Consider the following 16,210-nt stretch of genomic DNA (forward strand, 5'->3'; position numbering starts at 1 on the left):
CATTGGAAGGAGGTCTCCAGTGAATTCAAAACTGTACTGGAGATGAGAGCATTTCTCATAAGAAACGATCATGTTTTCCCACTGGGCAGCATGTAAGCAGTATGGGTAGCTGTATTAACAAAAAACTAAACCAATAGTAGGACTGTCTGAGATTGTGTCGAACAAGATTCGCTCGTGGTTTACTTTATTTTACATTTTCAAGAAATGCTATCTTCGTTTAGGATTTTTTTTTTTTCCCCTCAGCTTTCAAGCAGCGATAGGGCATTCTGACAGAATTTTTAGTTCGCTTTACATCCTGATTCAGCAGAATTACACTCTATTTAAAAAGCAGACATATTTGAAAGTATCATCCAAAATGTCTTTGTACTTTGTGGTTACAGAGGGTAGGTTTTGGGTGTGGTTTTTTAGGTTATTTTTTTTAATCAGGGACTTTACATTATATTTAATTATATTAAAAAAATATATTTACATTTATATTTTAATAAAATAGGGATATTTTGCAATTTTTCTGTAGACTAAGCAAATCTAAACCTTTAACTAAAAATATAATATATATATATGAGTTCTCCTTAAATCTTAAAGAATTAATTAGTAAGACCTGCTTGTTTATATACATTATTTTTTCGTAACTGTTATAATGGATTCAGAATTTTTAAGTATGCCATAGCACCGTGTTCTGAATCAAACGATCGTGTTATTTGTAGTCTTTACACTGAGAAGAATATTGATATTCTTTGGAAAAAATATGCTTCCTATTCTGTTCTAAAGATTTTACTTCATTAATTTGATGTTACAATAAGGGCTTTTTTTAGAGATAAATTGTTTTACTTTGATTCACATGAATTTGAGAAAATATTTTGTTCTTGGAAAATATCATACTTTTTTCTTGTGCAATTAATCAATAAGACCAAATCAGAGCAAACTAGTTCTTCTAATTATAAAAGCACATGAAGGAAACCAAACCACGTTTTGCTAAAAAAGGAGGCTAAGTCTGATATCAGGAAGAAAAGTGAGGCATTAAGAAGAAATCTCTGTATTTATATAATGCACTACAGAGGACCTGGAGTACTGAAAAATGATGGTGATAGGTAGTCACCACTGTATGAGGTCCTTCTCCTAATTATTCTAGGAAAACTTACATACTTTGTCGTGCTATCATTTTGAATGTATTTCTCTATCTGAATACTCTAGTAGCATGCTTTTTTCCATGCATCTCACTTGATTTTAGAATTCTTGCTCTCGGTAGATTGTATAATCCACAGTGGTCTCTCTAGCAACCATCTCAATGAGTTGCTGCAAGAATGCTGTAGGAACATAGGAAGTACTTTTATTTCCAAACCTCACTCTACCTTTAAGTTGTCTGGAACTTAGAGTGCTTCTTCATGCTAGTTAACAAAAGTACTAATTTTGTGACTTGCATATCTGTCCTGAGGCATTATAGTTCTTTGTATTTCCAGCTACAGCTTTTTACCTGGGCTAAAGCCGCTAAACAACTCTAACAACCTTTAGGGCTAGCATCTAACAAATTTACTAAAAATTTATCTTTGGTTACAAATCAACGTGTTTTAGTGATCATGAATTAGAAATACTGTATATTTCCAGGAAATAACTTGAAGCGACAAATGGCAAGATTAACAATGTTTTAAAATCTGATATGCTGGGGGAAAAAAAAAAAAATGCCTGCTGATATGAATGATGGGCACTGATTCAGAAGTGTCCATTCAGGCCAAAGGCACTACCAGTGACTCACATTGCGGTTATAGGCAATGTGATTACAGTCCATTTAAGTCTGCCATAAAGCCACCAGAGAAATTGTCTTCTGTACTTGTCACTCTTGATATCCCCATCGGGTCCTGTAACTGCTCACCCCCAGTCCACTGCATCACAGCTGTTCACTGTTCATCTTGACCTCACATTTTAGACCTCACAAAAGCTGTCCCCGCCAAACTGATGTCTCTTTTCCATGACACAGCTTATGACGGTGCTGACGCTGTTTGTTGCCACACCTACAGTTAGCTCAATGTTGTTTTCTAAGCTTTTCTGAAAGGAAGCCGACACACCTTCTTTGGTTGGTTTGGGTTTGTTTTTTTATAGCTAATAAAGCCTAACATTAAAATGTGATAAGAACCTGTCCCCATCATTGATACCTTAACTTACATGGCAGTTCTGCATACATTGCATACCCAATCCAATTCCTCCTCCAGCCTTTCTTACCTTTATCATATCTGCACATTCTTTGATTCTGTTTATGTGTGCGCCATATAAATTCCATTTTACTGTTCATTCAATCTATAACTTACTTTAGGAAAAATGCACTGAGAGAGGAGTTCTGAGAAGTCTGAAAGAAAAGCATAGTATGAAAGATTTTTACATCTGTTGCAAAAAAATACCAAACAAACCAAAACAATTTTCCAAGTCCAAAACCAATTACAGCCAATATGAAAACACTTCTGTTATTTGTCTTTAAAAAGTTATATAGAAAGTAAGAAATCGGTATGTTACAGGACAACATACATTTGAGCCTGAGTCATAACTATATGGAGTCAATGGCAGAACTCTGCTTCAGTTCTGCAGAAGAAAGACTTGTCATTTCATCATTTCAGTCTCATCTTCAGCCACACAGTTTTTGTCATCACTCCTTCAGAATTTTTTAGTAATTTCCCAGTGGAATTTTGTGGGCATGTATTCTAGGATGATTATTCCAAAACGTAATCTTTGGAATATTTTATTAACTCCATCTCCTCCCTTCTCTCATAGTCCTTTTTTTTTTTTTTAACAGTAATTGGTTTCATAATTAGCCACTTAAATGGGAACTGTATGTTTCAGTGGCATAATTAAGCCACTTAAATGGGAACTGTATGTTTATCTCCAGAGTGCTTAACTTGTTTCTTTCCAGGCCTTCTGGATACTCATATAATCTACCTTAAGATTTTATAATATTTCCCTAATATTCTTATTATTTTTAACAGTGGTATCTTTTGTTGTTTTTTTTGTTTTTTTCTTTCAGGCTATGCCAGTTATTTCAGAGAAGGAGAAGGCTGGTGAGTAAATATTTACATGTTTTCTCATTTCCTTGTATTTGTTTTGTGGAACACAGTGTTACTTAACTAGGTGACAAAAGATGGGTTTCAGCTGTGGGGTTTCAAGTGAGCAGGGTCACAGACCTGACAAATGCCTATGTAAAGGTTATTCATTGTTTCCTGAATAGGATATTTTCTCTTTCTGAAAAGAAGTCCAGCTTTCTGTGTGATACTGATAAAGATGTTTGAAACTATCCTACAAAGTACCCAGTTGGATCACGGCTGCCCCTTACATGTCAGTCTTCCTCTAGGTACTTGCTTGTTACTTGGTGCTAAAATCTATTTTGATTTATTTGATGTCTTGATTAACAGACAAGGATGCCAATGGGTTTGTTGAAGTCAGTGGAATTTGATGACTCAGTGTGAACTTTACCGTCTGTCTTTAAGTATGGCAGGAAATTTCAGTTAGCTGGAGTATTTCACTGGAGATAATAACTTTTTCTTTTGGCTAAGTACTTTCAGAATATTGAAAGGTTGGGTTTTTTTTAATTCTTTTCTGTTATAGGTATTCTCTGAACACTAGATGTTCTTCGGTATTGGTATATGAAATCTATTAGTGATTGTCTGCTAGACACTGTCAAATGGGTGCATTGTCGTGATAAGCACTAGGGGACACTCCACTCCTGGCAGTATAGATCTCTAGAATCTGTTGGTTTCTTCGTAATTTATTTTAATTGGTATTTTGCTACTGTACTTCAAATATAGGTTGAAAAATACCTCAAAATATCCAAATGCCACCTGGCCTTCTGATTTATGTCTGATTTTCTGTTGGTGATATTTCCTTGCGTTATCCTGGTTTGGATTATTTCTTTCCTTTTGCTTATTAGGGAAGAGGAATAGGTTAAAAATAGTTTTTGAGAGAAATGCCACAGCGTGAATCAGTACTGTAGAAGTTATGGAGCTGTCTGGTCAGGAAGTTCCTATCTTAGCTCTTGAAGTTCACAAATAATTCCAAAACTGTGACCCATAGTTTATAAGCATTTTCTTTATAGGTTTCACAGGTGGTATTATTTGGTATTCCTTTTTCGGAGGCAGCTCGTATTTGTCCACATCCTTTAAATTATGTCCAAACGTGCAAACTGATCATAACTGGCATATTTGCAGCTAATTTCAAATTCCTTGTCAAGCAGTCATGCAACATTATAGGGTTTTGTACGTCTTTAGCAATTGTGTACCATACAGGACTAAAAGCTATCTGAAAGTCATTAAAAAATCCTCAGGGCATAGAGATATAATGATCCCAGTTCTATACTAGAGGAATAGAGCTGCAAGAAGTGTTTGCCATAGGTAACAGCTTGTAAAATCAGAAATAAAGCTCCGTGTTTACTTCTTCATTGTCAGAACTACCTATCACGTCAGTGTTGATGATGGTATGAAATAAATGTATTTTTGACATACACTTTATAACCTGTACATGTGGATATGAATCTGTCTCTGTCTTCCTCCTTCCTGCCCAGACTTCAGTGTTATGGTTTGTGTGGACAGCATTATATTTGATATTACAAATATTAGGTGAAACTTCATGCCATGTGGAGTCACTTTGCTGACGTTTCCATGTAGGTGAGCACAAGCTAGGCTATGATTGGAAATGTGGTTGCCTTTTAATCAGTTTTGGCTTTTATTTAACTCTTTGCGGCTCAGGAGCTCACAAGCTTATGATGTTTTTTTGGAAATAATTAAGCATGTGTTGGGAAGATGATTATTTAAATCAGGCCTATTGTCTGAAGTCACTTGGTTCTAGAGGTAGTTAAGTTTTCAAATGCCATTGGATCTTGGTTCAGACATTCAGGTCTCGTGTTTTGCAATTTAATTAGCATTTGTTTGATCATTGCTGCTTACAGTTGACCAGATAAATGACATTGTATAAGACTCATGAATGACAAAGCCATAAGTAAGTTGTGAAAGCCTTCAAAAAAAATTAGCATATTTGCATGTCTGCTTTAAGAGAACAAAACAAATACTAATTTTGATATTTGAACCAACGATTAAACTCTTTCTAATTTATATTATTACAAACTAAAATATATTACAAAACATCACAGAACAAAAAGAAGCAGCTGTTTATTTTACTGATAACACAATAGAAAAAGAGATTCGATAGCATTGTATTAAAATTGGATTAAAATGCACTCAAAATGTCTATTCAAACATCTTTTCTTCTTTTGAGAATTTAAAATAATAATTTCTTGTAGCTCCCTCTTTCCTACTTCATACTATTTAGTTTCATTTATGACTGGAATGAGAAACACAAGAAAGCAGTAAGGTTGTTATTTCAATATTTCTGGTTCAGAAATTCTATATACACAGATAAAAACCTGTTTTTACAAGACTTTCTATTCTGTAGACTCCAGATACTTTGATACTTTCAAGTGCTTTTCCTATAGGTAACCAAACTTTCAGATCCTTAAATGGACTGAGCTGCTTAAGCAGCTTAGAAATTCACACATTACTGATTATGATTATAGCAGTTTTTAATCCTTGAAATTAAATATTTTCTCAATTTTATATAGTTTACAACATGCAGTAAATTTTGACTACATCAAATACAAACGTTCAGATGGTGTACTGAAAAAGAAAACAAAACCAAAAAAACCCCGCTATTTTTAGGTTTAGATCAAAGCCAAACATAATCTGGAAACATTGCTACTTTTGTCAATTAATAACTCAAGAGTTGCATAACCATTTTTTACAGTGGAAAGTGCAGTAAAACCTGTGATTGCAGAGTCCTTGTGGCAACAATCTATAAATGATCAGTGTGCTGAGCAGAACATCCTTCATGCCTAACTGTGTACGCTATTGCTTCAAGTTGTGTGAATTAGGGCATTGCAAATGGTGTGTTGTAGCATCAGCTATTTCTGAGAAATGCGTTTTTTTAGAGGTCTCAATATTTCTGGCAATGGTGATAAAAAGAAGTCTTTCAAAAGAACTTTTTTAAGGTAGAAGTTAAGATCAAGCAACATGCACGGTCAGGGAAAATGATGGCTTGAGCCAAGAGATGACTCAGGACTGGGACTATCGGCACCTAAATCAGGAAAGCAAGCCAGCAAAAGACTTTTTCAGATGCATCTGTCTTTATTTTGAGTAATTTAGTTATTACCAAGCCTTTACTTACCTTGCTGACTACTGTGATTTTTATCCTCAAACTCTGTCTACGAACTATGAAGAAATTTGAGGGATGGAGGGTTCATCTTGCTTGACAATAATGAAGGTGTCTGTCAGATTTAATAGTATTGGCTTTGCTTATAGTCTAAAAATGATCAACATATGAACCCTTCTATAGTTCATCTGTCTATATGTCAGCATTTGGTTTAGTGATGTCAATCACACATGGTACTTGATGAATGGTATTGGTTAACTCTCCACTAACTGTAGAGTCAAGACGTCTCCTAACATAGATACCAACATTCAGTGTTATGAGTCCACCGTGAGGTTCCTAATTCAGGGCTAACTTCAGTTCCCGGAGCAAACAAGATCAAAATCAAGATCAACATGACACCTTCCAAACAAAGGTGAAAGTCAATATTAGGAGTATTGCCTAAGTCTCTTTGTGGACCTACTTCATGATTTCCCAATTTAACCTCAAATATTTGTAGGTAATAGTGAACTCTGTTTGTCACTTAGAAACATTGCTACAACAGAGCCAGCGGGAGAGGCAGAGTGAATATCCACATCTGGTCAGGGACCAGCACAGCTTATTTCTCTTGAAGTGATGAAACTATGTGCTATCACATAAACAGGGCAGAAGGTTTAGTCTAGCCCCAAATAAATATTAGCACCATTGGTCTGTGATGTTCAGCATTATAATAAATAAATTTTTCCCTGTGGTATTTTGCTTGAACACACACTTAGAAAAGTTGCTGCTCTAAAAATAAAATAAGGTTTAAGTCATTGAGTACTACATTTTAATTATTAAGTAGAAACTTCAATCAATTAAAAGATACAGAACACGTGATGATATAAAAAAGCAAGTGACATTACTCATCCGTGGCAGTAAAATTTCTCTAGTAGAATAGCAAGTGAACATACTTTTAAGAGTTTTCATGATTCTACCAAAAAATATTCCCTCTTGCTTTAAAAACATACTATGGAAAAAGTGCATAACCTCTTTGGGTAAATCTCAGTACTCTCTCTAATAGATTAGAGAGATCTACTTTAGCACAAATAAAAGTGCCAGTCTTTGACATGGAGTAGAACAGATTTGATAGCCCACTTCTCATCTAGGTTTTGGTGATGAGCAAGCAAGAGGATAAAGTATTAAGTGCAGTCAAAGACAGCAGCCTCATTGGATCTCTGGCCAATGTAAAGTGTTTGAAAGCTCCCCGGTGTTAGCATTACACTATGGGCCTAGCGGTGAACAAGTCTCTCTTTTTTTTTTTTTTTTTTTTTTTTTTTTTCCCCCCTCTAGATTTCCAGTAAAGATACTATTTATTGAAGTACAGGCTCAATGTCCTTTGGTGTTAATTCCCCTGGTTGCCTTTGATTCGCAAGGAAGACAAATACGCAGACGATTAAAGGGACCTTAGCGGCAGGGTATTTCCTCTCACAGACTCCAATTGTCGGTGTCAGGCAGCAGAGGACACTTGGTGCTCGGCCCCATGGTGAGATGAGCTGCAGAACAGGAGGCGATGGAGTGATGACAAGGCGGGTCAGGACCGTCTGTGAGAACTCGCAGCAGGAGGACCTTGAAAACCCAGTAGCGACAGGTTCACTGTCATTAAACACGGCACATAAAAGACCAACTGCTTGGCATACTAGGTAAAGGTCTTTTAATTTCATTTAATTTAACTGCAGCTCTAATCAAAAGGGGAAAAAAATAATCTCCACTAGATCTTACAAACATGTTCTAGATCCAGAGAAATCAGTTCTTTCTATGAGCAGCACCCACTGGATGCTCTGTTTTCATAAAGTCTTTAAAGGTTCATCCGTACATAACTTATTTTGAACCTAGAGAGAACACTAAAAAACCGAATCTGACTGGCTACAGGAAATCAGCTTCCACGTAAACTGGAGAGAAGTACAAGTTAATGGGCATAGTTACTCGTTTTCTGGCTGCTTTACAATATCTCTACCCAGTGTTCCAGAATAAATTGGGCAAAACGAATTATTAATTTTTCTTTTTTTGTAAGTATTGTACCTGGTTTTAGTAGAACAATCTTATTAGTGTTTTTGTGAGACCTTAGTATGAAGTACCAGTTCCTGGCTAAGTAGTCTTTCTTTTACTACTGGTGTTGCAACAGTTATAAAATTTGTTTTAGCTGAGTGTTGGCTCTCTAAATAAAAATGTCAGGTGAGCGTGCGCACTTCAATCGGTCATACTAGAAAAAACAGTTACAGAGACTCCGCCAGAATATTCCTGGGTATCTGCCAAACACTAATAGATGCTAATAGATATATTTTTCTTCCATTTACTTAATTACTAGAAAAGAGGCTTGTGATGCCAATAGATACCGAAAGCTGACATTTCATGCAAAGATTCCTGATGATGTTTAGTTGTTGGGTTTTCTTTTTTTTTTTTCCTAAATGCAGTAAAATAGCTGATGTCATGATTTGGGGTATTTGATTTTTATTGGCTTATTAACTGCACACTACCGTCGTTGTTCTGATTAGATTACTTCACTTTCAAAAGTCACACCATATTCACTGTATGCGTGTGGATATAAACACATAAGCTTTAAAATACACTTGGCACTGTGCGAAGCCAGACTCATTAATCTCAAGGTGCCGTGACCATTTTCCTTAGGTTTTGGGGGAAACAGTAGATCCTGGGACTGCAGCTTTCTTCTGAAAGTGCACTGAAAACCATGTTAAATGCACTGGAAGCAGGATGGCCCCTAAAACTCCTCATAATTATCTGTTGTATATTACTTTCTCAAGTCTTAAAAAGTGGAGGGTAGGGACAGGTAGTGTGAATGTGCTCTGAGGGGGGAGCCAGCAGTCCAGAAGGGTGGTGTATACCATGGAAGGAGGACACAAACGTTTAGGTCCTATGCCTGAACAGGAAAACAGGTGTTTTCTGGAAGGCTAAAACAAATTCCATGAAATCATTGCATAATAATAAAGTACATCTGAAGTACCTGAGAACAAACAGAACCTCTTACGCGTTGAATTCTTAAACGTTTAGCCAGCTTCTGTTTTCTTATTCTACCTGCATTAGTATGGGTCGTCAGTATGGACCTGTTTTCATACTTCTTTGGAAGAGGTTTTTAAATCAAAATATGCTGCTGTTGTCTTCAAAGGCTTTTAATTTTCTTCCTTTCTTTAATATAGTCTCATTTATTTTTATCTTTAAAATACTTAGAGGAAAACAAGCTTAACTGAATTATTTTAGGCCACTAATAAGATAAGCCATTATTTTTACGTTGCATTGGTCCATATCATACACTATAATGCTTTTTTATCTATGATATTTTTCTAGAGTCTTTGATTGTGTTAACTGTGGAAACAACTTTAAATATTTCCTCAACAACTATTCAAATGTGGATATTCACTTTAGAGAAAACAAGCAGTGCCTCAGTGCCTTGTATTCCCGTGGTCAGCAATTGGATTTTGATTTTTTTTTTTTTTTTTTGGCTGTTTTGCTGTCTTTTCTTAAGTTCTGTAGTAGAATTACCTTATTATAATCAAGACATTTCCCTGCCAGGAATAAAGATGTATGTAGCGCCAGCTGAGTGATTACTGCTGCCAGCCATCATGCTAAATCTTTCGGCTGTCCCTTTTCTGTCCAATCCAATGTGGTTTTAAGGCAATATATACTTTCTTTGTTAAGGCAAGTTATTTCTATCCCAGAAACTATGTGATTAGAAAAGAAACAAGCATTAGCACTGAAGTCGTTTAAACGTATTTTGACATTAATAATATAATTTTCACCACAGATTGATAAGTTGTAAGAATGTCTCTCATAACAGACTTCATCACCTATTGGTGAAATACAGTTAAACAAAGGATCATAAAATCATAGAATGTGTTGGGTTGGAAAGGACCTTTAAAGGTCCTCTAGTCCAACCCCCTGCAGTGACCAGGGACATCTTCAACTAGATCAGGTTGCTCAGAGCCTCATCAAGCCTGGCCTTGAATGTCTCCAGGGATGGGGCCTCCACCACCTCTCTGGGCAACCTGGGCCAGTGTCTCACCACCCTCATTGTAAAGAACTTCTTCCCAATGTCTAATCTAAACCTGCCCTGCTCTAGTTTAAAACCATTGCCATGGTTATCCATGAGGATAACTCAGGATAACCCTTTTGAAAGGGTCCTTTGGAGGTCCTTTCTCCAACCTCCTGCTCAAGCAGGACCCAGCCCTGAGGTCAGACAAAATTGGACTTTATCCAGTCTGGTCTTGAAAACCTCCAAGGATGGAGCCTGTGCAACCTCCTTAGGCTACCTGCTCCACTGCTGTACTGTCTCCATGGGGGAGATGGTTCTCCTTATATCCAGTATAATCCTTTCTGGTTTCAGTTTATGCCTGTTGTCTCTTGTCATCCTCACATACACAATGGGAAGAGCTCAGCACCACCTTCTTGTTGCCCTTCCACGAGGTCCTGGGGAGCTGCTGGTAGGACCGCAAAAGCCATGTCCTCAGGCTGAACAAGGCTGCAGCGTCAGCTCACAGGCCAAGCCATCCAGACCCTGACCACTTGGTGGCCCTCCCCTGGACTTGTTTCCTGTTATCGATGTCTTTCTTGTACTGGGAGGACCCTGAAACTGGAGTCAGGATTGCAGATGCGGTCTAACAAGTACTGAATAGAGGGGGATAATCCCTCCCCCCCCATCTACAGGCCATGCTTTTATTGATACATCCCAGGATGCTGCCAGCTCTCTTTGCTGCCAGGGCACACCGCTGGCTCACGCTCAGCTCGCTGTCTGCCAAGACCCCAGGGCCTTTTCCATAGAGCTGCTCTCCAGCCAGTTTTTTATCATTTATTTATCCACCCTTCCAGACTGCAAAATCCCAACTTGCAAACAAAAATATTGTGGGAAACAGTGTTTCATGGTTGAGCTCTTCATTGCCAAAGCTGAAAATACAGCAGAAGGTTTATGAATTTGTTACTTTCAGCAAATTCAATTTAGTATTACATTTGAACTAATTATAATGTACTCACATTTTAGAACACCACAATACAGACTGTAAACTGGTACTCTGTATATTCTAGTTTATATCATATATTTAATCTTAATCAAGTTGCTTTTCAGTTTGAAGTTAGTTATCAGTTACAAGGTGGTTCGGTAGCACTTATATTTCCCAACCCAAATTGTGATCTGTTATGGTACTGGACACCAGAAACATTCTGAAAGGGGTAGTCCCTGACCAAAAATAGCTTTTAAATCAAAGTGAACATGAACAAGTTGTTCTTTCTTGCCTTATTTGGGTGTAACAAGAATAACAGAGAATGGTGATAACCAGTTAATCAAGTTATTTCTAGCTTAATTTTGTTCAGACCGAGTTCATGGCAAAGACTTGTGTTGATTCAGATGAAATATAAACTAGATTGCTTGGTCCTAATTGATACTGACATGTAATCATTAAGCCATGGTTTCCAAAGTAGTGATGTGACTGTTGATTTGGAAATCAGGTGATGGGCTTTCTTTTTCAGTGTCCAGAAATAGAGTCAGCTTCTGGAAAGCCGAGGTGGCCAGAGCCAAATTTTAAAATTAAATGTTGGCTACATTATCATAGCTATTTATGTACCTGAAGATGAAAAACATCGTCTCTGTTGCGACACCTGCTAATTGTACACCGATTCCCAATAGAGGTTACCTTTGGGCAGTAAAATCTGCACATGGCACAGAATTACGAAGGTACCTAGTCATTTCTGAAAAATTTAATAAGCTCTTCTTTATTTCTTTGGGTTCCTAGACAACATTCAAAACATCTGTAAGATCATATTATATTCCTGTGTTCACATTCGAAAATAGGACTTGGACTGCGAAGTTGTTTCAGAGTTGTTGAAGATGAACCAAAGAGCTCAACAATTTTAAATCATCTCTAAGTGCTCTAAGCTTTTCATATTAAAGTGTGGCAAGATAACTTTTCTCTTTTTGCATCTGTTAAAACAGAAGGGTAAGAAATGGTTTCAGTCACAGAGCACCTGGGACATGGGCTTTACTCCAGAAAGCCAGCACAGGGGATTGTTTTTTATATATTTTAGGTACTTAACATGCACACTTTAAACTCCTGTCTTATTGGAATAAGAAGCTCCTTTCCACAAATTCTTAGGGAAAAGAAAGAGCTCTTTGATGTTTGATGAGAAGTCATGCTTATTTACATTCCTCTAAGGACATGCTGAAAACTCAGGTGAGATACCCAAAAGCACACCCTGGATTAGGCACACCTGGAGGCAAAGTGTCTTCCTCATGTGGAACCGTCCTCGGCAGCACAATGATAGGGCTGTGTGTAACCGCAGCGTCACAGGTTGCTCAGACTGTTGGGTTTTTTCCTCTTGTTATAGAGTTGTTGGCTAGTGCTCTGAATGCCTTCTGGTACAGCAAGTGATACTTGAGAGAATTGGTGTTTCTGCTTTTAGTATGTTCAGCCTGAGCGACTAGATCTTTTATTGTCTATAAACTCAAAGATACTAACCATATCTGACGAAAGGTGTTTTTCATTATCTTGAAGATTTTTAAATACCTTGTGGTATCTAGTCATCAAGTTTAGCCATTGTTGCAAATCGCCTCTCCAAATACTCTCGTAAAACTAGATTGCTTTTGCACGTATTGGGAAGTGGCAATCAAATCAAATGCTGATTCTCTAGCATATAGTGGATGCCATTCGTCTTTAAAATGCACCAGTGTACGATTATTATATGCAAAGTCAGTCAGTTGCCTCATGCGATTGCTTTATTACTGATTTCAATCTACCTTTGTGTTGATTTTGGCTATTAGTGACATTTTCGGAAAGAATCAGATGACTGCATGACATTGTTGCTCAATTCGTAAGTATTACAAATAAAGAAAGAACTGAAAATGAAGTTTATTGATAGACACAACTGCCAAATGCCTATAAACTATAAGTCTGCCAGGAGTTATTCCTGCAGGTAATTATTCCAGTCATGTGAGTTTGGACTAAGTTTAGAAGCTTAGAAGTTTGCTAAATCCAAGTCTAAAATGGTTTCCCTGAAAGTTCCTGTGAGTGAATAGCCTCTTTAGTACAATTGGTAGGTATTAATTTAAAGCCCAATCTACAGTGGATTCAATGCCACCTGCTGCTGTACTTTGGCCTAAAAGAAGAGATATTTGGTAACTAACTTCAGAGTGGCAGCCAGGTACGTCACATGTCAGTAGCTGCCTATAAGCAGAAGTGAAAGGCAAAGAGAAAGTAACCAGGGATTTTAATACATTCCAAAACACAGGCTTGAAATTAGAGAAGGGCAATCTAAATAGCTGTTAAAAGGCAAGGAAGAAAATTAATAAAACAAGCCACTGCTTCCTCCCAGGCAGGCTGTCTAATTTACAGTGTCATTCTGGAATCAAGGTTTCTCCATTTTGCAGGGAAGAAAAGGAAAGACTGAGACTTTTGCAAGAATTTGTTATCTGTCAATTGACTTACACGGAGCGCTGTTTACAGAACAAAGCCCATGCCTCCACTAGAAAGATTTTGCTCTTGTAGTTACCATGGGAGGCTCTCAAAGCAGGGATGAAACTCCAAAATGTCTGGAGAGTGCCAAGTACGTATTTTCGTGGTGTAGCTCTTGCGGACTCTTGGAGTGGAGTAACATTTTTTGTGTCAGCACAAGTGCGTCTTTGGCAGGGATCTATTTCATGTTCATAACCGATATACCTGCTCTGGCAAAATTTTAAAGTGCATATCAGGTTAATAAATTTCATCAGGTATAATTTCATCATTGTCAGGGCATTTGTGGCTGGAAAATGATTGCAAAGTTGAAAGATATTCATGGAAATAATCTCTAGTTTTCCTAAAATTTCTTTTGTTCTTTTTAGAGGAAGATCTCAGACTAGCATTTGTCAGAAAAATGCCTTTTAGCAGCCGTTCAATTAGCTATTAGCAGGATCAGACAATACAAATACGGTGTTTCTGGCACACAAGTTAGAGTAGGATTCACTGCTAGCTTGGAAGCAGTACTGGCTTTTTCAGTCAGGGATTTAATACCTGCCATTCCTTCCAACAGTAAAAGTTTTTGCACCCTTATCTCTTTTTTTTTTTTTTTTTTGTCTCCCAGTACAATAGTTGTCCATGTTTGATTACTCTGTGTTGATAACCATTTGACGTTTATGTGTAATTACTTGTCTGTTCCTGTAAAAGAATGAGAGGACATCAAATAAAGGTGGCAGAGGGAGGCATGTCTCCACACAATCTAGAACTGAACTATGAGGCTCCTTCTCTCAGTATATTGCAGATGCTAAAGTTTTATACAGGTTTAGAAAAATTCTAGACAAACTAATGACAGTGAAATTGATTCGTACAAGCCTTCCCTCAATGAAATTAATGGAAGTCCCATCACTGATTTTCGTAAGATTTACCCAAATAGTAACCCAATGTACCAATTTGAAACTTGCCTAAGATGTCAAATTGGTGTTGCAATATTTCCAGTGGATAAGTCACTACCCAAATACTGAATTAGTTTTTAATGTGTCAGAGATGGTGTTTTGTAGTAAAAATGCCCTACTATGTACACTGAATACAATTTTATCACGAGTGCTTCTTATGTTTTGTAAGAGACATGTATTTCCTCCAGGAAACAGTATGAACTACCCATCATCAAATTAAGAATACTATATAGCTTACAACAGCAAAAGTCCTTTTGCAACAGCAAAAGTCCTCCACGTGTCAGGGAACTTTCTGGCAAAAATTAGAGGGATCTTAAAATTTGCAGAAGTCAATCAATGATCAGAATACAGAAAGCCAAGGCAATTCTTCAGCTGAATAAAGAGCAAAGAAAAAAAAAAAGTATGAGCGTATCTCATAAGAATATAAAGACACAAACTTGACCAAGGACCCTACTAAAAACTGTAAAGATATAAATACACATATGTTTCAGTTGTAACCAAAATTTAGCATCAGTTTGTTTTTAATGAGGCCTTGGACACTGAAAAACTAATCAAGAAAGATTCCAACCTAAGGAGTTGCTACAAATATTAACTTTTGCAGTACTTTTCAAAGGCATTTCCAACAAGGCAATGTATGCCACATTAGACAAACTAAGAGGAATAAAAAACAGACATCTTTTCATAAAGCAAATTTAGATAAAAATCTTCAGCAAAGTAAATTGCAGTTAGTTATATTAAAAGACTGAGAGATAAGAAATGAGCCATACTTTTTTTTTTTTTCCCCTCCCCAGAATAATCATTATAGCTTAAGTAAGTTAAGCTAACTCTACTGATCCATAGAAAGAATTCCACATCTGGAAAATCTTTGCTACATCTGTGTCGGGGTTTCATGCTTTTTGGTGCTTTGTTCACCAGTTCCCATGACTCTAATTTAAGCCCCTCTCTTATTTTCTTAAGTGCATTCCAGTTCAACTAAAGATGTAGTGATCATCTCATTTCCTGAGATCTGTTATTTAAGCTTCCTTACCTGTTTTCCTTAAATAAAGCAAAATAAACCCTTAAAAATCAAGCAACGACAACAACAAAAAAAAAGACAAAGTGTCTTTGTAGTATTCTGCAGTATGGACAATCATTTTAATAGACAGAAGTGAGATGGAGAATTTTAATTGTCAAAGATAACAGACAAGTAAATGTGGTGGTGGTGTAGAGTTCCAGCTGCGTTTAGCAAGCACAAAGCTACCCGGTGAGACACACCCCAGCAGCAAAACTCCCTGTCTGCCACGTTCCATGCAGTAGCAGCACTGCTTAAAACCTGAATTGTACTGGCCAAACCCATACAGCGCAGACAACCAGAAGAGCTGGCTCCTATAGTCCCTTATGGTTGTTTCCTATATGTTTGCTTACAAGTGCTCTTCCCTTCTCCATTTAGAAATCTAGGAGATAGATTTAGAAATCCAGTCATGACCAAAAAAAAAAAGTACCAATACCAAAGTACCTCCCAAAAGCGGGAATTTCCACTCTTGAAAGAGCTCTGGGCTGAGTCACATAGGTTTCTTTCATTTGCACTGTCAGAGGGAGGTAATGGCTAAGTGACAATCGTACTTGGAGTGCGCGCATCCAGCAGCTGTCACC

General features: G+C 37.1%; 1 protein-coding gene across 3 annotated transcripts in view; it reads left to right on the forward strand.

The window, feature by feature from the left end:
• The window catches only part of DLC1 (DLC1 Rho GTPase activating protein), a 238,004-nt gene that overhangs the window by 95,976 nt on the left and 125,818 nt on the right, over positions 1 to 16,210 (forward strand). For all 3 annotated transcript variants that reach the window (XM_054201885.1, XM_054201882.1, XM_054201883.1), the window contains exon 5: positions 3,008 to 3,041. In XM_054201885.1, coding sequence (XP_054057860.1) covers positions 3,008 to 3,041 — 34 coding nt within the window. The remainder of the gene's footprint in view (positions 1 to 3,007; positions 3,042 to 16,210) is intronic.

This window comes from Rissa tridactyla, chromosome 5 (genome assembly GCF_028500815.1).
Source record: "Rissa tridactyla isolate bRisTri1 chromosome 5, bRisTri1.patW.cur.20221130, whole genome shotgun sequence".
NCBI lineage: Eukaryota > Metazoa > Chordata > Aves > Charadriiformes > Laridae > Rissa > Rissa tridactyla.